Source organism: Lynx canadensis, chromosome A1 (genome assembly GCF_007474595.2).
Source record: "Lynx canadensis isolate LIC74 chromosome A1, mLynCan4.pri.v2, whole genome shotgun sequence".
NCBI lineage: Eukaryota > Metazoa > Chordata > Mammalia > Carnivora > Felidae > Lynx > Lynx canadensis.
This window is the reverse complement of record NC_044303.2, coordinates 24,690,049-24,715,482: the sequence shown is the minus strand read 5'-3', so window position 1 is coordinate 24,715,482 and position 25,434 is coordinate 24,690,049. Positions and strand designations below refer to the sequence as shown.

The following is a 25,434-nucleotide window of genomic DNA, read 5'->3' as shown; positions in this document are numbered from 1 at the left end:
GTAAGGGGATTCCATTTCACAACCACTCAATTGGAAAAATTAAAAAGTCAGACAGCATCCAGTGTTAGCAAGGAGGAGGGGCTTTAGGAAATCATTTCCACTACTGGTGAAAATATAAACTGGTACAAAAAGTTTGAGAAATAATTTGGTACTCTTCTATAACATTAAAAAAAAACATGTAACTAGAGCTCTGGAAATATAAAAGAGGTTATGACAACTTCTGCTTGTCATTATTAGCAAAGGCTTCATGGAGGTGATGATTGGGTAACTTAGAGCGTGTAAAGGCACTGTGGCAGGAGACAAAAGGGCACTGTTGGGGAATAGCAAGCTGTTCATTGTTGCCAAGTGTAGGATAGGAGAGTAGCTAAATAGAAATGAGTTTGAAAACTTATTTCAGTCCTTCTCTAGAGAAAATTTTGAATGCATGCTGAGAAATCGGTCTTTATGTTGTAGGCAATTAAGAATTAGGAAAAGACATCACTTGACTTGTGACTTATGAGAATAATTTTGATAGAGTGGAAGATGGTTTTATTTTAGAAAGCCCGATTGAAAGATTTTAAATTCTGGAAATAAGCCTATGGAGATTTGATTTTCAGAAGAAGGAAAGACTGGCTCACAGAAAAAAAATAGACTAGGAAATTTTGCGTCAATCTCTGGTAAGGTTTTAGCATTAAATTATTCAACCAGTGCTTAAGGAAATATGTTCAAAGGCAGATACCGCAGCACCATTCATAGTAACAATAACCAGAAACCCCACGAATGCTTGTCAGTAACAGAACTGTTGAACGCTGGTAGTGTCTGTACATTCTAGAATGTTTTGTAACCATTATAAAGAAGGAGTTAGATTTACCTGAGGGGGATTTACATGATGCACTAAGGGAGAGAAGCAAGATGTGGGGAAGTCTATACAATATTATCCCATTTTTGTGAAAAATAAATAAATTAGAAAAAGGAAAATTACCTGTGTCAAAAGCAGGAGAAAACTGATGAACGAAGAAACAGCACAGAGTTAACATTGATTTGGGTGGTGTGGAATGGCATTCGAAGGATTGGGTAGGTGAGGGAAGTGGGGAGAGGAAATAAGATTGCTTTTTAAAAGAGGGGTGATGGGGCGCCTGGGTGGCGCAGTCGGTTAAGCGTCCGACTTCAGCCAGGTCACGATCTCGCGGTCCGTGAATTCGAGCCCCGCGTCGGTCTCTGGGCTGATGGCTCAGAGCCTGGAGCCTGTTTCCGATTCTGTGTCTCCCTCTCTCTCTGCCCCTCCCCCGTTCGTGCTCTGTCTCTCTCTGTCCCAGAAATAAATAAAAAACGTTGAAAAAAAATAAATAAAAGAGGGGTGCCTTGGGGGCTCAGTCAGTTGAGCGTCCCACTCTTGATTTTGGCTCAGGTCATGATCCCAGGGTCATGGGATTGAGCCCGAGCCCCGTGTTGGGCTCCGTGTTGACCATGGTGCCTGCTTGAGATTGTCTCTTTCTGCACCTGTCCCTCTCCCTCACTTGTGGACTCTCTCTCGCTCAAAAAATAAAGGACTCTGTGGTCACGGGGTGTATATAAATATACAAAGAAATGCGTGAAAGAATGATCACCAAAATGTTAATGATGTTTTCTAAAGGGGATGATATCTCGGTGTTTTTCCCCCCAATTTTATGCCTTTCCGGATTATTTATTCACCAAAAAAGAACTCTTATTTATAAAAAGCTACTCTGACTGTGAAAAAGCCACCCTTTTGCTAGCACATTCCTTATTGTTTTCCAAGGTGCTCTGAGCCCATCAGGGGAGTGTGGTGGGTTTTCTAACCCGGCACGTCCTGTTTGGGGAATTTTTTTTTAATCTTTTCTTTCACCATCTGCCATAATAGCTCTGACATTTCTAGTTCACTAAATGCAGGCCACTCTTTTCTCCAAGCTTCCAAAAACCATCCTAACAGCAATTAGCACCACCTTCCAAGGATCTAGCTAAAATGTCAAATGCTGTGTCATGGGCAAGTGTACCTCTCTAGGGATATAGTCCCTTTCCTTTCTTAATATACTCGGCACTTCCACAGCCGGATTATTTCATGACTTAACCCTAGCTACTAGTTAAGAGGGTATGAGAAGGGGCACCTGGGTGGCTCAGTCAGTTAAGTGCCCAACTTCGTCTCAGGTCACGATCTCATGCCTCATAGGTTCAAGCCCCGCATCTGGCTCTGTGCTGACAGCTCGGAGCCTGGAGCCTGCTTCAGATTCTGCGTCTCTCTCTCTCTCTGCCCCTCCCCCACTTGCGCTCTGCCTCTCTGTCTCTCAAAAATAAATAAACGGGGGCGCCTGGCTGGCTCAGCCGGTTAAGCCTCCGACTTTGGCTCAGGTCATGATCTCGGGGTTTACGGGTTCGAGCCCTGCATTGTCGGGTGTGGGGGGGGTGCTCTGGGCTGCTGACAGCTCAGAGCCTGGAGCCTGCTTAGGATCCTATGTCTCCCTCTCTCTCTGCAACCCCCCCCCCCAACGCTCTGTCTCTCTCTCTCTCCTTCAAAAATAAATAACATCAAAAAATAAGATAAAATAAAACAAATAAATAAACATTAAAATAAATTAAAAAAAAAAAAAGAGGGTATTAGGTGGGAGTAGATCCTGAGAGCTGACGGTAAGGGATGACATTGCAGAATAACAATGGGGGTGTTGAAAGAGGTACACAATAGAAGCCAGGTGGCAGTGTTTCACCACCCTTGACTAGCTGGGCCCAATTATTTTAATGAACAGCAAGGTCAGCGTGGCAGCCAGAGGGCATGACCCGCGGAAATCTACGGGGTTAGTTAAGAGAACACAGAGTTCCCAGAAGCAAGGTAAATACCGGCCAGCAAAAGTATTGCCCAACCTTTACAATCAAAATAATCAAGGATGAATATGCGAGGAGCTAAGGGCAGCTCTCCCAATCAAGAGTCACAACCCATCGCCCAGTTTCCAGGATGCAGGCCAGTTCTTAGACCCGGAATCTCCTGCCTGAAATGGGGAGCCAGGTCCCCACAAGGAAAGACCCTGCAATGGCATAGAAAGGGTATATGATCGGGGCGCCTGGGTGGCTCAGTCGGTTGGGTGGCCGACTTCGGCTCAGGTCAAGATCTCGCGGTCCGTGAGTTCGAGCCCTGCGTCGGGCTCTGTGCTGACTGCTCAGAGCCCGGAGCCTGTTTCAGATTCTGTGTCTCCCTCTCTCTGACCCTCCCCCGTTCATGCTCTGTCTCTCTCTGTCTCAAAAATAAATAAATGTTAAAAAAATTAAAAAAAAAAAAAGAAAGGGTATATGATCGTGACTTCCTCTGTCCCTTCCCAAAGAAACTTATGGCAAATGTACTCAGGTAACTCTGAGTCATACTAGGGAAAGTTTAAAGGTCTCGTGATCTGGGATAGCCTGGGAAATTCCCTCCCAAAGGAAGCACCCATCTTATACTTCTCCTGATAAGGAAAGGAGCACGATTCCTGGGAGGTCTCGGGTTCTGGATCTACCTCACCTGGAAATACTGTTTCCACCCATTTCTTGGGTAACAGGAAAGAATATCATCTTTGTGACTGAGAGGCCCAGAGAAGAAAGTTTCAGGCTGCGGCATAAGAAGCCCTGACACTTGAGCCATATGGCCTCTCCGACTATAAAGGATTAGAGGCCTCTGCAGTGGGAAAAGATGCCATTTAGAGGTTTTGGCATGTCCCAACAGGAGAGTCACAGCATAGATACCTACAGCAAGGCCATGACATCTGCCAAGGAGAATTATACACCTTTGAAAAAAACCAGTTCCTGGCATGCCCTGGTAGAAAGGGAATGCCTGACCCTGGGTAGCTCGTGGTCATGGAGTCAGTCTCACCCATCATGACCTGTGTCCTGTCATATGCACTCTGGCAGGCGGAATGATGGCCCCCTAAAATGTCCATGTCCTGGTCCCTAGAACCTGTGAGCCTTACATGGTGAAAGCGACTTTGCAAATATAGTTCGATATTTTGAGACGAGGCGATCGTGTTAGATTATCCGGGTAAACCCAGTGCTTTTGCAAAGATCCTCAAAAGTGGAGAGGGGAGACAGAGAGCGAAGCAGAGGGGGACTTGGCCCGAGAAGAGATCAGGGTAATTCAATGCAAAAAGGACTCAATCTGCGTCTGCTGCCTTTGAAGATAAAAGCAGGGGCCGCAAGCCAAGGAATGAGGGTGTCCTCTAGGAACTGGAAAAAGCAAAGAAGCAGATTTTCCCCTCGGAGCCTTTAGAGAAGAACACAGTGGTGGCTGACACCTTGATTTCAGGCCGGGGAGACCCATTTTTAATTTCTAAACTACAGAAAGCTAAGAAAATAAATTTGTGTTGTTTTACGACCCCCCCCCCCCCGTCCTCATTTGTTACAGTAGCAATAGGAAACTAATACAGTTGTCACGTCGTGAGGTTGGGTGGGCCAACCAGCAAACCATCCTAAGACAGAAGCAGAACATCCGGGATCGGGCGCGAGTAGGGTTCGGGGACACAAATGAGGTGCCTGAGCAGGGGGCCCAGACCCCTGTGGCATCCCCTACTGTTACACCAGGACCTCTCTCTCAGCTCATACTGACATCTGCCACATGTGGACGTCCCTTATGACCAGCTAATGGAGGAGTGGAGTGGCCCTGAGAACACCTCTAGGATCACCAGCTGTAATATGTGTAATTGATGGAAGGCCCCAGCTGCTGTGCTGGAAATCTGTCCTCATGTTAGTGCTAAGGCCACAGTTTTCACTGGCTGCGTCCAGCTAATAAGTGAGCATGGCGGGGACACTAACGCAGGCTCACTGCTGAAAGATGAGGGGCTCTTCTGATGGGTGACGTGAGCTCAAGAACGGTCTTACCAACTTTGCAAAACCTTTCTTAGAGGTGCACTATGATCTAAGACCTTCCGTGTTCCACTTTGCTTCCTCCTCTTTCTCCTCCACTGCAAACCTGCACTGCAGTCTCACATCTCTCCCTAGAACCTCTTCTTATCCCCTTCTCGCTTTTTTCCTCTCTTTTCTCAATACATCTCTTGCATGTCTCATCCCACCTTGGCATCTGCTTCGTGGAGGACTATGGAAGTGGGGAGAAAGTACAATCTTTGTAGCACATTGTAACACCTAACGTAGAGCACCCACAAAACAATAGGCACTCAATAACTATGTAAACAAAATAAGTGGGCAGTTGATATTAGTTGGGCTCTGTCAACAGTCACCCCAGTGCTGGCACAAAGGGCCCTTGAACAGAATAGCCATGATGGCAAACATGAAGCTATGCGTGGCCCCGTGGGATGGGTTCTTACTCACCAAGATTGATAGGGCAACTCTTGTTGCCAAATGTCCAACTTGCCAGCAACAGAAGCCAAAATCAAGCCCTTTAATCAGCACTATACTTTGAAGAGACCAAGCAACCGCTTGGTGAGAAATTGCCTACTTTGCTCCCCTTCTGCTCTGGGTCTTGATTTGCCTCTTCTACCTGCAGGGCCACAGCTAATGTTACCATACAAGGACTTACATAGTGTTTGATCGATACTGGATCTCACCTAATACTGTAACCAATTAGGGGATCCACTTTACAACAAGGGATGTGCAGAATGGGCACATTACTGTGGGATCCACTGGGCATATCACCTACCACACCACTCAGAAGCTGCCAGCCTCATACAGCCATTAGAATGGATTAGCTGAGGTGCTAGCTTGGAAAGAGGCAACATCCTCTTAGGATGCAATATATATTTTAAATCAATAATCGTTATATGGTGTGGTGTCCCCACAAGCTAGAATACATGGTGCCAGGAACCAGATTGAAGTAGCTTTCTTTACCATCATTCCAGGTGAATTTGGGGAATTTGTACTTGAAATCTATAAACACGGCTCTGTAAATTTAAAATTTCTGGTTCCCAGAGAAGAAAAGCTTCTTCATGGCAAGAGTCTTGGCAAGAGTCTTGTTAAACAGACAGTTATTGCAGTCTCCTTGTCCCCAAAGATCATCAGGAAGGAGAAGAGTTCTTCTGGAAGGTGTAAGTGACTTTGATCATCAGGAGGCTATCGAGGGGTGCATGCACACAATTGAGCTGGCAGGGAAGAATACATTCGGTATTCTTGATAAGCTTAGGCATTCTATAATACTCGTCCGGTTTTGATGTCTATGGACGAGGCCAACAGCCACGGCTCAAGAGGGCATGGTGATGGGAGGCTGAGACCTTTGAAGGTCAGAGGTCTGGGTCATTTCACCAGGTGGGTTGCCTAGACCATGGTAGGCGCTGCTGAGGGGAAAACAGAATGGATTGTAGAAAAGGAAAATGGTGAGTATTGCTTATTGTCTCAAGACCAGGTATAGCTGTGGTGGGATGCAGTTCATTCCACTAATGCTCCTCTCGTATCTTTCCTCCAGGAGAAGAGAGCAACCAGAATCCCAGAGGAGCTGCTCCCAAAGCTGATTTTTGAAGCAGGTTGATCTGAATGGCACAAAAACTGAACTGTAGGAGGTGGCATATTGTGCTCCTCAGGTCCCCATCCAGGAAAGAACTTTCATTTTCCCAGCTCTGCAAGTGTTGGCAGCTGTCAACTCGAGTCCCTTTCCGGGACTCTTCCTTGACTGAAGAAGGCCATGCTGCCAAGGTCATGCCCCCTCCCAAGTACAGTCCACATCCCACTAATAAATATGGGTTATAGAGGTATATGCCCTTTGCCCCAGTTTGGGACAGCTCTGCAAGGACAACTCAGCTCTGCAAGGACAGCTCTGCAAGGACAACTCAGCTTCAGGGCTCCCAGGCCTTTGTGTGACTGTGTCACCGTTCAATCCCTTCTCTGCCCAGTTCTCTTTCCTTCATTCCTGCACAAATGTTGGTCCCGAGATCACTTTCCAGTAAACTTCCTACATGCAAAATCTCCATCTCAGAGCCTGCTTCCTGGGGAAACTATTCCACAACAGATACAAACATCTAATGTGTGGGATAAACCATGTAAGTGCTCTCTGAGATTGTATTCTCTGTTACAAGAATGCAAAGTCAAAAGTTATTTGGGGCTGAGGTCGTCAGAGAGGGGAGGCACTCTGAGTTGGACTTCTGAGGTGGGCAGGATCTGGCAAAGAAAGGGAAGTGAGGCCAGATGACCGAGACAGGTGGAAGTTTGGCAAATGGATCGGAGGTGAAATGGTATAAGTGTTGATGCGTAAGTGGAAAGGCAAAATCAGAGCTCAAGGAATGACAAGTGATCCGGGTGGGCAGGAATATGGGGCTTATGTTGGAATGCACCAGGAAGTGAAACGAGTAAAATGGGCAGGATGGGACCTGACCTGAATCAAGGGTCTTAAAACCTGGGGTCAGGATTGTGGCCCTTATTTACAAGGTGGTCGGGCCCCATTTGGGGAATTGAAACCAAAGAGTAAAAAACTCCAAGCCCCCTTTTGATGTGAGGTACAAAAAAGCGGGGAGTCATATAAGTAAATCCTTATCATTAGAATTATAATTCATTATAACGAACTTCCTGACGAGTGACGCTAACAATGGGATGGGATGCCTTACAAGGCGATGACCTCTCCATTATTCAAACAGGCCGAATTCCAAATCCATGTAAGGGAAGTGTTGTGTTGACTAGAAGATGAGGGCATTTTTCTAATGTAGTTGACCCAAGTGAGTCGACAGAAAGAGAAAGAAAAAGAAAAGGTAAAAGTAAAAACGTGTGTTATCCCAATGAGTTTCTGTCTTAAGGAGAAAAAAAATTGAGAAAATACAGAAGTGTAAATTGGGAAAAGGGGAGGGCTAACATTATGACAGTAAGAACACACCATAAAATATATTAATGTGTCCAAGTGTCCAACGTGTCCAAGCTCACCAGCTGTGATGAGCTACACTCTTCTGTCTCCATCTGTTTGGCTAATGTGCCAGCACCATGGAATCAGGGAATGGGACGAGGGTCCTGTCGGGTCACCTAATGGAGAACTTACACAGTTCCTGAGAGTCAGCTTCCTGACTCTATGCCCCCTTACTTCATCAGAAAGAGGCTATGAAAAGTGGTCTGAGCGGAGAAAGGGAGGAGAGTGGTGCAAATATTTCTTTGGAGCAAATTGTCGCAGTTCGGTCAGTACCCCTTCTCCCAAAGGGCATGAAGTTTGGGGGCGTTACTTACTTCATTTCCACCTGAGAGGGAGGACTGCCGAGGGGTAATGGCACAGTCTGAACATGTTCCCTCGAGTTTAGAGACGCAAGGGCTGGTGACTGGCTTGCTTCCAAGGAAGCTAAACTTGAATGGACCTGGTCTCTAGTTGGCTGGAGAGTAATCAAAGCCAAACGAAGAAACCCCTCATGGTGCTTAGTTAGAACTCAGATGTTGACTGATAGTGTCACCCACAGGGCAAGAACCTGGGAGTGAATGCAAGATTCCTAGCGGTGAAACACGGAGTCGCAAGAGATGCATCTATCCCTGGTCTGGAAAATTCCTCAGCAAAGGAATCTTAAACATTCCAAAGAAGTTAAAGCCCAAGAAAAGGACTAATGAGAAAAAGGGTCAGGTGTATGTATGGAGAGGGATGAAGGGTTGTTCTCCTTTAAAGACTGACATTTGCATAATATCTTGAGGGGACCGAATATTCTAGTCTCTAAATCGAGATTGTGCATTAACACGACCCCAAAAATATCAGTTACTTGAGAGCAGACTAAAAAGTCAGAATTTGCACACTTTCCCTGCAGGGGCAGAGAAAGATTATTCCGTCACATGGAATGTAATGGGGCAAAGGGACACGAAAACATAAAGACATGTTTTGATTGCATCTGTGAAGTGATACAGTTACAGGATTTAACTAATAGCCGTTTGAAAATTAAAAAAAAAAACACAACGAGTCTTGCATTAAATATAGAATTAAAAGTGTGAGCACAGTGAAATAACAGGTCGTTTTACACAAAAAAATAAACCAGTGCTCAAAGAGGACAAGTAAATCGTCCAAGGCTGCATAACTTGTAAGTCGCAGCTCCGGGGCTATCTCCAGATTAATACTAGACAGCATTTCCTCTGTTGCTTCCCCTCTAAGAATATGATTATTTTCATCAAGCTCTGTCCCCTGCTATGGTTTACAAGGAGAAGGTTCACATTTGCCCTAGTTCTGAAAGATGATGTTTGAATTTGAAAAGCTGGGGAGACGCCTCTGAACAATGGAACATAGCTCAAGGCTACAATTTTGTTTTATGCACTACAGCTTTTTAAGGCCAATGGTGCCCTGCTCCTTCAGATGAAAATAATATATCAGGGGGAACCAAGGGAAAGAGAATAAACTGGTCTCCAGGCGGCAGATAGTGTATGAAGTCGACAGAAGGAACAAGTCCTCTGGTCTATTAATAATTCAGAAGCCCTCTCTCCTCAACCATCCTCCACTCTCCCATTCTTTTTCCTTCTTTTCTTTGCACTTTCCCCCACTTGTCTGTTTCAAATAAATAGCCTCCGCTGACAGGCTGCACTTAGGCAATCAGAGCACAACACAATTAATGTCTCTGTTTAGAAGGTTCTTGCTAGTATTTCATTTTTGCCCTTTCCCGTGTTTGGCCTTTAATAGCAACTGACTACAGAGACCTGTTTTGGTTTTTGTTTGTTTGCTCGCCTGCCTTTCTCTCTGGCATATGGCATTTATGCCTTTAAAAGTTTTTTTGTTCTCTTTCCGGGGGCGTTTCACTGATGAGACGTATCAAAATGCACCTCCAAACCAGCCACTAAGAGGTTGCCTGAACACAAAGCGTTATTAGGAAAATGACCCCGACAAGAAAACAGTAACAAAGAACAGCTTTTGGGAAAAGCCAGGCTGTTAGCTCTTTTTGGAAGGGGTTGTATTCTCGCCCCCAGAGATAATTCATCAAAGTCTCTCGCCCTGAATGAAATTAGATTTCCCTTTTAGCTTCGATAATAGGCAGTAAATATATATATATATATATATATATATATATATATATAATTTAGGCCTTATATAATTAATAGGCCGTAAATATATATATTTTATATATATAAAATTATATATAATTTATTTTATTTGCGTAATATTTAGTTCCACTAACTGTTTTATGCTTTCGCCATTTTGAAGTGACATGGGAAAGCTTTTGGAGTATCTCGTCAATGATTGTCTTATCTAGGAATTCAGTTCACGGTGTGACCCAGATGGTGGCAGGCAGGTGAGCTCACCGAGCTCCACGGCAGCCAGCCCCCCCCCCCACCCGCCCCGAGGATGCTGGCGAGGGGCTGGCCCGGCATCACCCCTCACCCACCGCAGGTGAGGACCTTGATACCGGACTTCCAGCCCGCATCTCTCCCAGGCTGCCCTCCGGACCACCTGTCTTCTCTCTGCGAACTCACTATGACTAAGTCTGACCTCCATCAAATTAGCTCTCTTCCTAATTTCTAGACTTTTTAGAGGCGGTACTACGCAGTGAAACGAGTTGGAATGAGGGGAAGGTGGCTTTGAATCCAAACTCTTCGCTTCCTGTTTGATTTACCCTTTCTAGGGCTCAGTTTCCTTCTCTTTAAGATGGCATCACAACGATTCCTAGGGTGTAGGAGATGACATTTCCAAGTCGTCGAGCCCAGCGCATGGGGCAACACAGGTGCCAAATAACCATGTGTCCCCTCCCTTTCTCCTCTCTGTAGATGACACTGCCAATGTCTACAGTACCCAGCTGGACACGTTGATATCAGTTTTCCTCCTTCCTTCTTGCTTACCTTTAATTAAAACCAACCATCAAGTTATGGGATGTTAGATCTGGCAAGGATTTTAGAAATTATAGTCACCTGATTCATTGATAACACATAGAGGTATGAGTCACCAATTATTGTAGCAATTTGACTCCCATGTCAATTCAATGACAATCGTTATTCGGTGATGGAATTTGTTGCATGACACTTGGTAATCATATTGAACAAAAAAGAGTCAACCAAGTACAGTTAGATCGGTGATGATGTACAAACACAGCGTCAGGCTCTCAAGCTCTGTTTTCTTAAATGCTGTCCAGCGGCTCTTTCTGACCTAGAAAAGTTTTTTTGGTACGCTTTTCCCTGTCCCTAGTATGTCCTTTCTCTCTTTACCATTCACTAAGTGGGGAGAGGCATTTGTCTCAGAGATAATTAGAGAAGAAAAGAATCATAGAAGCCAAACGAAGGGGAAATGATAAGGTAATCCCAAAGGAAACAGTATCAATTTTTAAAACTTATGAATTCACTAGTTAATACATTACAATCTTACACATAACTTGGAACTATTCGTTATACGTCATATTCTATGTGCTGGTTCATTTGTGTTCTGCTAACTGGTTTTAGAAGAAGATCTCTAGGGAATCACTCTCGTAAGCAACATAAGAATTAGATATGCCTCTATATGTGCTCTTTATAACACAACGACTCTTCCTTTCCTATCCTATGTAAATACCCTTGCTCAACCCAAACCTCATATTTCATACCTTTTACCTTCTTCTCCTTCCTATGTTCCACGTACAAGAGGAAAGTATTCATAGCTACCCATAGTTGTTTTATTCCCAGTTAATGCAAATTATCCGGTTCATATATTTTGGACGTGGAGACCAAAAAAAAAAAATGTAAATCATGTGATGTGTTAGAGTGTAAATAATTATTTTTATAAAAAGCTTCTGTTTCTTTAATCTCCCTAGCCACTGACTGTACATATCATCCAGCATTCTCTCAGTAATGAAACTAGAGCCAGAAACGAAAACAAGACCCTGGATCTGGTGAGATCCTTATTCCACTGAAAGGTACTATTTGTCGGGCAACACGGAAAGTTTCTGAAAGAGCTGACCTTCAAGCTTTTAACATTTTGCGCCCCAGGTTAGTGCACTGACTGGAATCCACGTGGGGCAAACAAGTGAGGAAAATGGCCCCCCACCATCGACGATTCTATTGGGTTACCTCTGAAAAGCGAAGACATACAGCTCACGCGAGAGGAAGATGGCTACAAGAACTCCAAAGCTATAAAGCTTCATCCCAGCAGCGATTTGCTGAACAACAAAATTCTCTGGAGAAATGGGCCCCGATGCCTGGTTACATAAGAGCCTTCTTTACACACTGGTTAAAATATAATGCCACGGTCCCTCTCATTCCTGCGATCAATTGACTTAGCTTCTATTTCCGCCCTCAAAAAATAAAGTATGATGACAGTTCGACCAAATAGAAAATATTTAACTCCTCAGGGATGATGAGGCCAGGAAAAACAGTGTAGGAATGTTGCAGAAACGTACTGGTTCGTTGAAGAGCCATAACCCTGGAGTCTTGACTAATGGCTCATAACCCGTGCTGAGGGAGGTCTCCAGTGGAGTACTAAAGAGATCTTCCCTTGTCTCTATCTTTGCAACATTTTCAACTTAGATGAAGACGTAGAAGGTGAGTTTCTGAAATTTGTGACTCTTACAAAGGTTGAGAAGGAGAACTTGTATGGAGGATTACAGGATCTCCATTTAAAGAGATGTTTCCTTGTTCATATGAGGTGATGGGCCCACCTGTAAGAGAATAGGAATATTATGTCCCAGAGAGTTCTCTGAGCCATAAAGAAAAATCAGGTTGCTTTGAATTCATATTTATTTAGGAAAGGCCACCAGAAGAGCCATTATCTAAATTGAAGCTATCACATGTCATTCTGAAGATAGTATCTTAGAACATTTTGTCTGGCTTAAGGCCACATCTTACCTCTGTAAGTGGACAAAGCCTAGGTATTCTCTCTAAATTCCCACTGGTCTATGCATTTCTTGAGGTCAGGGCAGGCAAATTTGCAAAATAAAACAACATTCCAACAGTAGACTTCTGAGAAGGAAAGGATGAAGATTTCAAACGTCTCTCTCTGAGAGTCAAAGCTATTAAAACTTATTTAATGGACTAAAAGTGATCTCCACTGAAACTGCCTTTTGTGTAAGAAAGAGGAAAAAAAAAAAGAACACGCAAGTGTATCTGATCATTTTAGAGAAAGACACACAAGTAGAATAGACCAGAAATCCACTAGGATATAGTTACCTACAGCAGGTGGGTAGAAAACTGAGTGGAAAAGATGAAAGAGTGAGAACAGGGAAGAAGAGATGGGAGAAAGAACACTTCTTGGAGTAAACGTTTTTGAATAGTTCAGAATTCATAAACACTACAGAATTTTTAGGACCACGTTAATTTTTCACTTACTCGAAACAAACAAGTAAATAAAGTGACTACAAGCAAAAACACATGAACTGAATTATGTTTTGGAAAGACATTTAAAAAAATGTATTTGTTTTGAGAAAGAGAGAGAGAGAGAGACAGAGAGAGAGAGAGAAAGCGCATGGGGAGGGGCAGAGAGAGAGGCAGACAGAAGACGGGAAGCAGGATCTGTGCTGACAGCAGACAGCCCGACGGCCTAAGTCAGATACTCCACCAACTGAGCCCCCCCAGGAGCCCCAAACTGAATTATGTTTTTGATGAGTAACATAACTGCACTTGAAAGGGAGAGAGGAAAAACTAACCCAAGGACTTTGACTTTGTTTTTGTTTTAAACACAAAAAGTAACTTTAAAGTAACAGTCAGTGGTTAAAATTTACTGAAAAAAAGAATTGACTGACAAAGTTTTCCGGTTTCCGTAGTCCCTATTGATTTGTATCCGATGTCTCCTTTCCAGGTTTACGCTTCTTCGCGCCGAAGCAATCTTTCAAAAGTTGCTTTAGTGAAGATCTATTGGTCGTAGAGTCTGTTACACTTTGTATGTCTGACAAGAACTTCATTCTACCCTCCCCTTCAAAGACTAGTTGAACTGAACGCAATGTTCTAGAACGACAGCTCTTCCATCGTCTTTTGGCATCTACTGTTGCACGGTAGGAATCTACCGTCAGGTCTTGTTCCTCTGTAGATCATCTGTTCTCTCCACTCAATGGCTTTTAAGGAAGTATGGATTAGCTTTATCTTTTATACTTTTCAGATCCATTACTGCTGTCTAGGTGTGAATTTATTTTTTATTATCTAGCTTGGAACCTGGAATGTAATTTTGATCGGAGGATTTAGACATTTCTTCAATTTGGGAAAACCATTTTATTGTTTCTTCAGCAATTGTAGAGAGAGGGAGATACAGAATCTGAAACAGGCTCCAGGCTCTGACTTTCAGCACAGAGCCCGAGGCAGGGCTCGAATTCATGAACCGTGAGATCATGACGTGAGCCGAAGTCAGACACTTAACCGACTGAGACACCCAGATGCCCCTAGAATACTTATTAAAAAAAATTTTTTTAATGTTTATTTATTTTTGAGAGAGAGAGTGTGAGCGGGGAAGGGGCAGAGAGAGGGAGACACAGAATCTGAAGCAGGCTGCAGGCTCTGAGCTGTCAGCACAGAGCCCGACGCGGGCCTCGAACTCATGAACTGTGAGGTCATGACCCGAGCTGAAGTCAGACGCCCAACCGACTGAGCCACCCAGGCGCCCCAAGAATACTTATTTTAAACTGGTTCTTGGCGTTTCTACACCATGATAGTATCATGGCTTTCAAAGATCCAGTCATCAGTCAGCATGACTTAACTTAGTTACTGGCTTAGTTACTCCTCTGTCTCTTATAGACCAGCAGATACTTATGAACCAGTCCTAGGCAGCAGTGGGCACTATCTTTTTATTTTTTTTTATAAATTTTTTTTTTCAACGTTTATTTATTTTTTGGGGGACAGAGAGACAGAGCATGAACAGGGGAGGGGCAGAGAGAGAGGGAGACACAGAATCGGAAACAGGCTCCAGGCTCTGAGCCATCAGCCCAGAGCCTGACGCAGGGCTCGAACTCATGGACCGCGAGATCGTGACCTGGCTGAAGTCGGACGCTTAACCGACTGCGCGACCCAGGCGCCCCACTATCTTTTTAAAACTGAAGTACACAGGGGTGCCTGGGTGGCTCAGTTGGTTAAGTGTCTGACTTCACCTCGGGTCATGACCTCGTGGTTTGTGAGTTTGAGCCCCAGGTCGGGCTCCGTGCTGACAGCTCAGAGCCTGGAGTCTGCTTCGGATTCTGCGTCTCCCTCTCTCTCTGCCCCTCCCTCACTCATGCTCTGTCTCTCAAAAATGAATAAATGTTAAAAAATTTTTTTAATTGCAGTACATACATTGAAATACACAGATCTTAAGTGTATGGTTAGATTAGTCTTGAAAAATACATACGTTGGGGCGCCTGGGTGGCTCAGTCGGTTGAGCTTCCGACTTCAGCTCGGGTCACGATCTCGCGGTCCCTGAGTTCGAGCCCCGCGTCAGGCTCTGGGCTGATGGCTCGGAGCCTGGAGCCTGCTTCCGAATCTGTGTCTCCCTCTCTCTCTGTCCTTCCCCCATTCATGCTCTGTTTGTCTCTGTCTCAAAAATAAATAAACGTTAAAAAAAAATTAAAAAAAAAGAAAAGAAAAATACATTCGCTTGAGTAACCCATACCCCTCTCAAGGTATAGAACATTTCCGTCATTCCAGAAGTTCTTTGATATTTGTCCCAGTTTCCCCTCTACTCTAGCAGCCTCTCTTCCGATTTTATCACCAGAGGTTAATTTTGCTCGTTTTAGAACTTCATGGAATCATATACTGTCCTAGCCGGTTCAGGGTGTTGTAGCAAAAATACCATAGACTGAATGGCTTAAACAACAAACACTTATTTCTTACAGTTCTGGAAAGTGGGAAGTCCAAGACCAGGGCAAAGATTCGGTGCCGGTGAGAACCCAGCTCTTGGTTCATAGATGGCGGCCTTCTGGCTGTCTCCTCACATGGTGTGAAGAAAATGAAAACGAAATGATAGAGCCCTCTGGGATCTCTTTTATAAGTGCAGTGATCCCATTCATAAGGGATCCACCATTATGATCTAATCATCTCCCCAAGGCTCCACGTAAATACCATCGTATTGGAGACTAGGTTTCAATATACGTGTGAGGGATGAGAAGGACACAGGCTTTCAGTCTATGGCTTGTAGCCTGTACTCTTTTGTGTCAGGTTCCTTTTGCTCTTTCGCATTGCTGCGTGTGTCAGCAATTTATTCCTTTTCATTGTTGAGCAATATAACAGTATTTGTTTACCCATTCTCCTGTCAATAGACATCCGGGATGTTTTCAGTTTGGGGCTATTATGAACAGAACTACTCCGAATATACTTGTGCAAGGCTTTTTTGGTGGATAAGTGTTTTCATTTCTCTTGGGTAAATATCTAGAAGTTGAATTGCTAGGTAATAGGGATACTTCGTGTTATAAGCAACTGTTGTGCCTTTTTCCAAGGTGATTGCACCATTGGACGCTCCCACGGACACCCTATTAGTTGAGCCTCTAGTTGAGCCACATCCTTGTTGTTACCTGATGCAGTGTTTTTTATTTCAGCCATTCTAGTGAAAGTGTGGCGCTAAGTAATTGTGATGTTAATTTACATTTCATAAGGACTGATGATGTTAAGAATTTTGGCTGTGTGTGTGTGTGTGTGTGTGTTCAGATCTTTTGCCTGATTTTTTTTTACTTTATTAATTTTTAGAGAGACAGAGATAGCACCAGTGGGAGAGGGGCAGAAAGAGAGAGAGGGAGAGAGAGAGAGAGAGAGAGAGAACCCCAAGCAGCACTGGCACTGGGAACACAGAGCCCGATGCAGGGCTCAAACCCACAAAGCCACGAGATCACGACCTGAGCTGAAACCAAGAGTCAAATGCTTAACCGACTGAGCCACCCAAGCACCCCAATTGCCTGATTTTTAATCATACTGCTCGTGTTACTTCTGATTTGTAGGAGTTACTTATATTCTGGACATCAGTCCTTTGTCACGTAGAAGTGTTATGAATATATCTTCCCGAAGAAGACTCTTGTTAGAGTCTTTTGACCACTTTGGAAAATTCAATTGTTTCTCTTTTTGTCATACCTTGTAGGAGTTCTTTATATACCCTGAATCTAGCTCCTTTGTCTAGATATATGTTTTGTGAATATTTTTTGTCACTTGGTGGCTCACCCACTTTTTATTGGTGCCTTTTGAAGAACAGACATTGTTAATTTTGCTGAGTCCAAGTTATCAATTTTTCTTTGGTTGTTGGTATGTTCTGTGTCTTGTTTAAGAAGGTTTTGATGAGTTCAAGGTCATGGAACTGTGCTTGAGGCTTTATAGTTTGGGCCTTTATTTTATGATCCATCTCGAATTAGCTTTTGTGTGTGGTATGAGGCAGAGTGTGAGGTTGTTTAGCCTTCTAGACACCCCGTCCTTCTAACACCATCGACTAAAAACTTTCTTTTCCCTGTGGAATCACTTTGTCAATGTTTTTGCGAAAAGTCAATTGACTGTGGAAGTGTGAACCTATACCATTAAGTTTTGCAGTGATTTTTTTAATGCTATTTATTTATTTATTTATTTATGAGAAAGAGAGAGAGAGCAGGGGAGGGGCATAAGGAGAGGGAAAGAGAGAGAGAGAGAGAGAAAGAGAGAATTTTAAGCAGGCTCCATGCCCAGCATGGCGCCCCCTGTGGGGCTCAATCTCACAACCATGAGACCATGACCTGAGCTGAAATCAAGAGTCAGGCACTTAACCGACGGAGCCACCCAGGTGCTCCTAAAAATTTCATCTCTTAAAGTTAGGTCACATGTTCTTGTTTTTTTTTTCACGTGCTTATGATTTTTTATTGAATGTCAGATATTATGTATAAAAGGATAGACTGGACTAACGTAAATAGTACTTACGTCCTGAATAGTCACGTATCTTCTTCTTCAGGCCACTAGTGTGAGGGATTGAGTTAATCTCGGCTACAGCTGAGCTGGGTTTGGGCTTTGCTGTTATTTTCATGACATTTTATTTACCAGAGTCTCAAATTACTTAAGAACAGGAGCAAATCGTCTTTAGCAGGGTCTGACTGCCTCATGATTTGCTCTCAGTTCTCCTGCTCTGCCCTCAGCGGTCAGCTACATAGGAGAGGGCTCCCAGATCTCTTGCCTCTGGGAGGTAATCGCAGGTAATCGCTCTGCTACTTTTTTAGAATGTTTACACCTAAAGTAGAACAATCTATAAAGTCTAAAAATAGAAGGTATGTAGAACGAGACATCAATAAAACAGAAACAAAAGCTACCGCGGAGCAGTCAAAAGTAATGAGCTATCACACCATAGAAATACATGGAGGAAACTTAAAAGCACGTTGCTAGCAAAAGAAACCAATCCAAAAAGGCTGCCTCCTGTAGGATTCCACTTATATGACATTCTGGAAAAGGCAAAACTGGAGGCAGTAAGATCAGTGGTTGCACTGGGCGGAGGGGAGGGAAAGAGGATGCACTGGGGGAACACAGAGGGTTTTTAGATCAGTGAAACTGTCGTGTATAAGAAATATTGATGGACACATGTCATCATATATTTGTTAAAATCCATAGAATGTACCAAAGAGTGACCCATAATGTAGTCTATGGAATTTAGTTAATAATAATGTATTGATGCTGATTCATCAATTGTAGCAAACTGTACCACACTAATATAAGTTGTAAATAACAAGGGAAACTGTGTGGTGAGGGAGAGGTATGTGGGAACTCTGTGTTTTCTGATCGACTTTTCTGTAAACCTAGAACTGCTCTAGAAAATAGTCTATTAATTTTTTACAGGTGGTAGTGTTGAAATCAGACAAAGTAAGCTCAATCAATGCAAAAGCATTAAACTGGACAAAGATCAATTGGGATCGATAACAGATATAATTAATATACAAGAATCATTAAACTTTATGAATTGAAAAAACGCCATGAAAACATAAAGCAAAATGTGACAGAAATTCAAGCATAAATACATAACAACATAGGGAAGATTTTAGCATACTACCATTTTTCTGTGATAATTTAAATAAACAAAAAAGAGATACAGAGAATATATAGTCTGTGATCCAGCGGGGAATGAATGTTTTTGCATGAAAATTTGACTTTCACTTATCCTTCTCACTCTGTTCCCCTGAGAACTTGATAAAGGTAAAGAGCCTAAGTTTTAGGCTATATTATTTATGATAGAAATAACCCCTGTTGGGTAAGTTGTTTCTGGACTAGGAAATGCCATAAATGAGCTGATTGGGACACCATAGCCTTAAGCTTCTCTGAAGGTCGTGACTTTTGTAACTGGGCATGTCTCTACAGGGACCCAGGAATCTGTGCCTGTGAAAAGTGATTACAAAAGGTTGGCTACTGGGGGCATGGGGCTTCTAAGCCAGGGTGATTCTTATACCTTCCTGACATAAATCTCATTCCTTCACACCTGAAATGTCATTTGGGGAGCCTGGAAAGCTGCGTAGAGTGTTTCATTGACTGTTCGAAGAACTACTCAAATGCAACAGGAACTCCTGACATTGCCTCGTGTCAAGCTTTGGTTTCTATCTTATATATCTCTGAGTGAATGGTGCCGAATGAGGCGGGTCAAGGTTTTTGTGAATGTTGTGTTTTCTGAATGTTTTGTTGAGCCTAAGAAGACTTCCTGGTGAATATCGCAAGATGGCACACTCAATTTGGTTAATTTGTGGGGAGTTTAATAAAAGTATTGTTTACACTGATGTGGGCAGGGTATAGGGAAATAACAAAAGACCAGTGAGTATACCAAGACTAGTAATTAGTATCTGAAAAGATAAGAACGTGGAAATACACAGAGCCATATGCAGAGGGCTGACTGACAAGAACTGTGAGTTCTCATCGAGAAACTCCACCAATTTTTCCTCATCTTGCATGGAAGGAGCTAGAATACAAAATATCCTGACCTCACTTTCCTCCTTTCCTTTGTTTTCCTGCGGGGGCTTCTTATGGCTGAACCCAAAGAACTTGGGTCAGGCAAAGATTTTTTAGATAGAGCATAAAAAACACAAATCACAAAAGAAAAATTTGAAAAACTGGACTTCATCAAAATTAAAAGCACTTATTCTTCAAAAGATAGTTTTAACAAAATGAAAAGACAAGCCATGAACTGAAAGAAAATATTTTCAAAACACATACTGGGTAAGGGATTTATATCCAACATATATAAAGAACACTTAGAAATCAGGAATAAGACCAAAAAATTTTTTTAGTGAGCAGATTATACAGACACTTTCCTAAACATACAAATGTCCAGTAATCACACACTCAACATCATTAATTACTAAGGAAATGCAAATTAAACCACAATGATATATCACTACCCACCTGTGGAGTAACTAAATGAAAAAAGGCTAACAATATGAAGTAATAGTGAAGATGTGGACTACCTTGAACTCTCATACATTGCTTGCAGGAATGCAAAATGGTACAGTCATTTTGCAAAAGTTTGGCAATTTCTTATGACGTTAAACATACTTACTATATGTCCTAGTCATTTGCTTTATGTATTTACCCAGGTGAAAGGAAAACAGTGTCTATGCAAAGACCTGAATGTTCATAACAGCTGAATATTCAAAACATTGGGTGTCTCTAGCAGTTTTATTTATAATGGAAGGAAAGAAAGAAGGAAAGAAAGAAAGAAAGAAAGAAAGAAAGAAAGAAAGAAAGAAAACTTTGATACAAACCAAATGTCCGTTAACTGGGGAGTAAATAAACAAATTATGGTACGTCCATACAAAGAAATGCTCTTCAGCAGTATAAAGGAAGAGACTACCGACCATGCAACAAGATAGATGAATCTCAAAAGCATGCCAACTAAAACTGGCAAATACTACAAGATTTATATTGTATGATCCCAACTATATGATACACTATACAAGGCAAAACTATAGAGACAGAAAATAGGTTGGTTGTTGCCAGGGACTGGGGCTGGTGGGGAAGAAATTAACCTGCAAAGAGGTACAGGAGAATTTTTTTGGAGTGGTAGAAAGATTCTATATTTTGACTGTGGTGGTTATTACATGATTGTTTACAGCCAAAATGTCTCAAACTTGACACTTAAAAGTTGGATTTATTTTTCTGAAGAAAAAGAAGAACAGAAGAAAGGGAGGTAGGAAGGAAAGAAAGAAGAAAAAATGGAGACAAGTTTTCTTCCTTGTTCTGCATCTCTCCCTGAGATTTCTGACCTTGGTACCTTTCATGAAGAATAAAAAGAACGTAAGGTTTGATCAGATGGACTCCACCCCTAGTTCACAGGCAAATCGCTTAGCCTCTCAGAGATGCAATTTCCCCTTTTGAAAAATGAGATTAATAAAAACCTCTGTCAGAGGGCTGTTGTAAGGATTCAGTAGGATAACATTTGAAAATAACTGGCAGAAACAAGTGCTCGAAATGTCCCATTTATATAAAAAACATAAACCAGCAAGGGCATTGGCAGGGGCCAACACGTTCTATGCCTGGAGCCTTTTCCGGCTCATTGTGACCTTGCTACAACTCGTCCTCTTCCTCTGATGCTCCCAGAGCTAGGTGATGAGTCACCTCCCCAGAAGAAAATCTAGTTCTGGGAGACCTAGCTGATTGAGCATGTCCCCTGGGACTCAGCTAATTTATACATTTGTTCTCCAGCCAATTTGGAAGATCAGCTGGCAATAATAATATGGCAAGTTCTTTTTCAAGAGCCCTAGCCCTCAGTTTTTATTAAGACTGTGTAAGAAGGTAATTTCCCCTGTGAGGACTGGTCTGCTTTGCCTTTCTCCTCGGTTGGAGGATAAGGGCAAGTGCCACTGAGATCTTGGCTGGTCTCACCTGGGTACAGAGCTCAGGCTTATTGTTAGGTAAGCACTAAGAGAGTCAATTAATTTATTATTTTTATTATGAGTTCAGGTGCAGCTCAAGGTTTCCTTTCAAAACCATTCAGCCATTAAAGCTGCATAATCTTGGGAGGTTTTGAAGACACTTAGTTGGTAAATGTTTTTTCCTTCCATACGTTCTCTCTCTATTCACGAAGAGTGAAACAGTTTTATAATTTGCACAAAGGTTTGGTGTATGCGGGCCCTTGTGTTTCAAGAGGGGAGAAAGGATAATGCCATCTCCGAAACCACTGAAGAGGGGGATTTGAGGCATGAAGGCAGGGAACTCTCTTCCGGGTTCTGATATCCTTGCTTTGGCCAGCAAGAGCCTGAGACCTGTGCCACCAAGAAGCTTAACGTGGCACCCAGACAGGCAAATGCTTGTTGGCTAAATTGTGAACAAAGCAAGGTTTGTCTTGGGAAATTTCCACCCCCTCTTTCCCCCTTTCTAAATCATCATCCCTTGTATTGGTCTCCCCACTTTCTTTTTTTTTTTTTTTAATTTTTTTTTTTAAACATTTATTTATTTTTGAGACAGAGAGAAACAGAGCATGAACGGGGGAGGGGCAGAGAGAGAGGGAGACACAGAATCGGAAGCAGGCTCCAGGCTCTGAGCCGTCAGCCCAGAGCCCGACGCGGGGCTCGAACTCACGGACCGCGAGATCGTGACCTGAGCCGAAGTCGGACGCTCAACCGACTGAGCCACCCAGGCGCCCCATGGTCTCCCCACTTTCTAACATGCTTCCCCCAGTCCTGCCTTTGAAGGGTACACCAGGCTATAGATCTGTAGTTCTCAAACTTGACTCTATATCGGAGTCATTTGGGGATCTTTTAAATATTTGCCTGCCCAGGCTGCCCCATCGGATCAGTTACATCAGAATCTTGGAGGAAGGGGTATAGGGCATCAGCATTTTGTTAAAACCCCCAAGATAATTTCAATGTGCAGTTAGGGTTGAGAACAGCTGTTCTGGAACAGAGCTTCTCCAAGTGTGCTCTGTGAGTTACGGACTCTCCTAGGTGTTTGTGGAAAATGCAGGCTCCTGGACTTATCACCTCTATAGGCATTGAATCTTGTGAGTTCTGGGAAATTTGTATTTTAACAAGCTCCCCAGGGGATTCTTAAGTGCCCCAATGTCTGAGGACCCCTACTAACCCTTTCACTAGACCATTTACTTCTCGTGGTATGGTGGGTCTCACTCCCCACCAGCCATACTAGTCTTTCTTTCAGTTCCTCAAAGACAACCACTGGACCTTTGCACATTGTAGTTGCTCGCTTAGAAGGTACTTGCCTCTCTCTCTTTGCCATTAGAAAATTTCTAAAGAGGGGCACCTGGGTGGCTCAGTAGGTTGAGCGTCCAACTTCAGCTCAGGTTATGATCTCGCAGTTCATGAGTTCGAGCCCCATTTTGCTGATGTCAGCCTGTCAGTACAAAGCCTGCTTCAGATCCTCTGTCTCCCTCTTTCCCCCCCAACCCCTGCTTGCATTCTCCCCCACAAAAAATAAATATTAAAAAAGAAGAAAGAAAATTGGCGAAGATAACACTGATGAAACTATATCCCCCAGAAAGTCATTTCAACGTTCATGTTTTGAGGGAGAAAAGAGTAGGCTCCGGAGGGCCATGATCCCTGTCCTTGGGACAGTTTGGTTTACTACATTATTTGCCGTCACTGGAAATCATAGAGAGATTGCTCCAGAGACCATGAGAGAAAATCCAGGAGGTTTGACGTAGGTGGGGAAGAAACAGAAGGGAAGACCAGTGTTATGGTGCCGGGTTGGATGTATTTAAATGGCGGCCCTAGGCGTTCAGTGAGAGAAGGCCAGGCCAAGAGACACATTAAAGGTATCCAGAAGGACCAGGAGATAAAGCTTGGGCCTGTGCCTGGGAATGGGTGCCACAGGGAAGGGGGGGGGGGTCAATGGAGAGAGGAACAGCAAAGGGCAAGGCTGGGTGGTGGGGCATGCATCCAACTAAAGGGCAAAACCACTCTAGCTACCTTGAAAATTTATTGATGATGGGAAAATGTGAGTGGAAAGTTGTTTTAATCTCTCAAGTCTACTGTAATTGGGAAAGAATAATTTAATTGAAAGCAGATTAAATTAACTACTTATCAACTGTAGATCTTTCAAGAAAGCTTCTATTCTTTTCGGACAGTGTTTCTCAAACTTCAATGTGCACGTGAATTAACTGGGAATCTTATTTAAATGCAAATTCTGATTTAATAGGTCTATGGCAAGGGCTGAGATTGTACATTTCTAACCAGCTTCCGGTGCCTTTGGCCTGTGTACTACCCTTCGGGCAAGAAAGTTTGAATATTTAGGACTCATCATTGGGACCTTGGGATAGCCAAGTCCAGAGAAGCCTACTGAATTATCAACTTTAATGCTACATTACACATAGCTTTATAATTATTTGCATGCATTCTAATCCTTTAAAATTTCCTATCCCCAAAATGATATATGATAGCTCTCTATTAACCAAAACACCCATTTAAATGGAAATCCCCCCCAATAAAATGGAAATCCCCAATTTTGACATGCTAGATGACAAAACTTACTGCCATTTTGTTGACCTGCCCCTGAATTTTTTTTTATTATTTATTTTTGAGAGACAGAGTGTGAGCAGGTGAGGGGTAGAGAGAGGGGGAGACACAGAATCCGAAGCAGGCTGTAGGCTCCGAGCTGTCAGCACAGAGCCCGACACGGGGCTCACAAACTGCGAGATCATGGCCCGAGCTGAAGTCTGACGCCTAACCCACTGAGCCACGCAGGCGCCCCTGCCCCTGAATTGTTAATGGTGAAATAGTGGGGACTGACTAGATTATCTATGCTTCTGTGCCTGACACAGATGGATTATTAAATATACGTAGACTTCGGACCTGAGAAAACATTTACACAATTTTCTTTTCTGACTTTTTTTTTTTTTTTTTTTGGTCACTCCTGCACAGACTCATTTGGTAAATCAGAAATGGCGAGACAGGACCCTGAGTAAAGCGTTGTCTTCGGCAGCTGCCTTGATTACTGGAATTTTATTAGGAAACTATCAAAGGAACTAGATTTCACAAGAAGATCAGTCAACGCTAACTTGCCATGAGCATCACCTCTGGTTTCTGGAGGCTGGCAGTGACGTCTGGTCAAGTTCACCAAGAGTCCTGCCAGCATTTAATCCACGTGTATCGGTACACTGGGTAGCCGGAGGACAAAAGTCCATTACATCTCAGCAAACGCTGTGTTGACAACAGGTGCGGTAACTTGGGCAGCAGGTTGGAACGGGAGCCATCCAGGGATGCTGGGAGCACACGGAAATGTGTCTTGTGCGGGAAGCACCCGTCCGAGATGGGCTGGTCTACGGTGGGCTGAACCCATGCAGCTTTTACAATCAAGACCGCAGCTTTGCTTCTGGGAACAGACTAGTAGACTGTGTGCGTGTGTGTAGGTGGATAAAATCACTCCGGCTGAGACTTTAAAAGTACATCTAGTCCATCACATTGCATCAGACAGCCTCTCATAATTTCCACACACACACACAGGAACACCTTCCGTTCTGAAACCTGAGTATGCATGTCGGCTTTATCATTTTCCCCCCAGTGACCTTCTCTGTTTGGCGTCTCTCATGGTCAGGAAACACTTTTGTTTAATATGAATCAATTTTGAGAGCGCTACTGAGCTCTTACTAAAAGTCTGGAAAAATGCTTGGTTCTGCAGGGAATTTTGACATGTATAAAGCATGGTTCTTGCCTTCCCATTCATTGGAGGACAGCTCTTCTCCCAGTTTTGGCAACCCTTCATTCAGAATTAATTTTCCCCTGAGCTCCCATACCTTATTTACAAATTTGTTATAGGGTT

General features: G+C 43.2%; 1 protein-coding gene and 1 long non-coding RNA gene across 3 annotated transcripts in view; one reads left to right on the top strand and one right to left on the bottom strand.

The window, feature by feature from the left end:
• Positions 1 to 12,151, bottom strand: part of CPB2 (carboxypeptidase B2) — a 51,029-nt gene extending 38,878 nt beyond the window's left edge. Inside the window, exon 1 of the mRNA XM_030310949.1 lies at positions 11,866 to 12,151. Coding sequence (XP_030166809.1) covers positions 11,866 to 11,939 — 74 coding nt within the window. The 5' untranslated portion in view covers positions 11,940 to 12,151. The remainder of the gene's footprint in view (positions 1 to 11,865) is intronic.
• Positions 12,152 to 12,273: 122 nt separating this feature from the next.
• LOC115510755 lies at positions 12,274 to 24,600 on the top strand. 2 transcript variants are annotated; one of them, XR_003967824.1, is made up of 3 exons: positions 12,274 to 12,336; positions 13,589 to 13,781; positions 24,537 to 24,600. It is a non-coding gene; the product is annotated as an uncharacterized LOC115510755 (long non-coding RNA). The 2 variants fall into 2 exon arrangements; XR_003967823.1 differs by having other exon boundaries at positions 13,589 to 13,852; positions 24,537 to 24,599.
• The last annotated feature ends 834 nt before the right edge of the window (positions 24,601 to 25,434 follow it).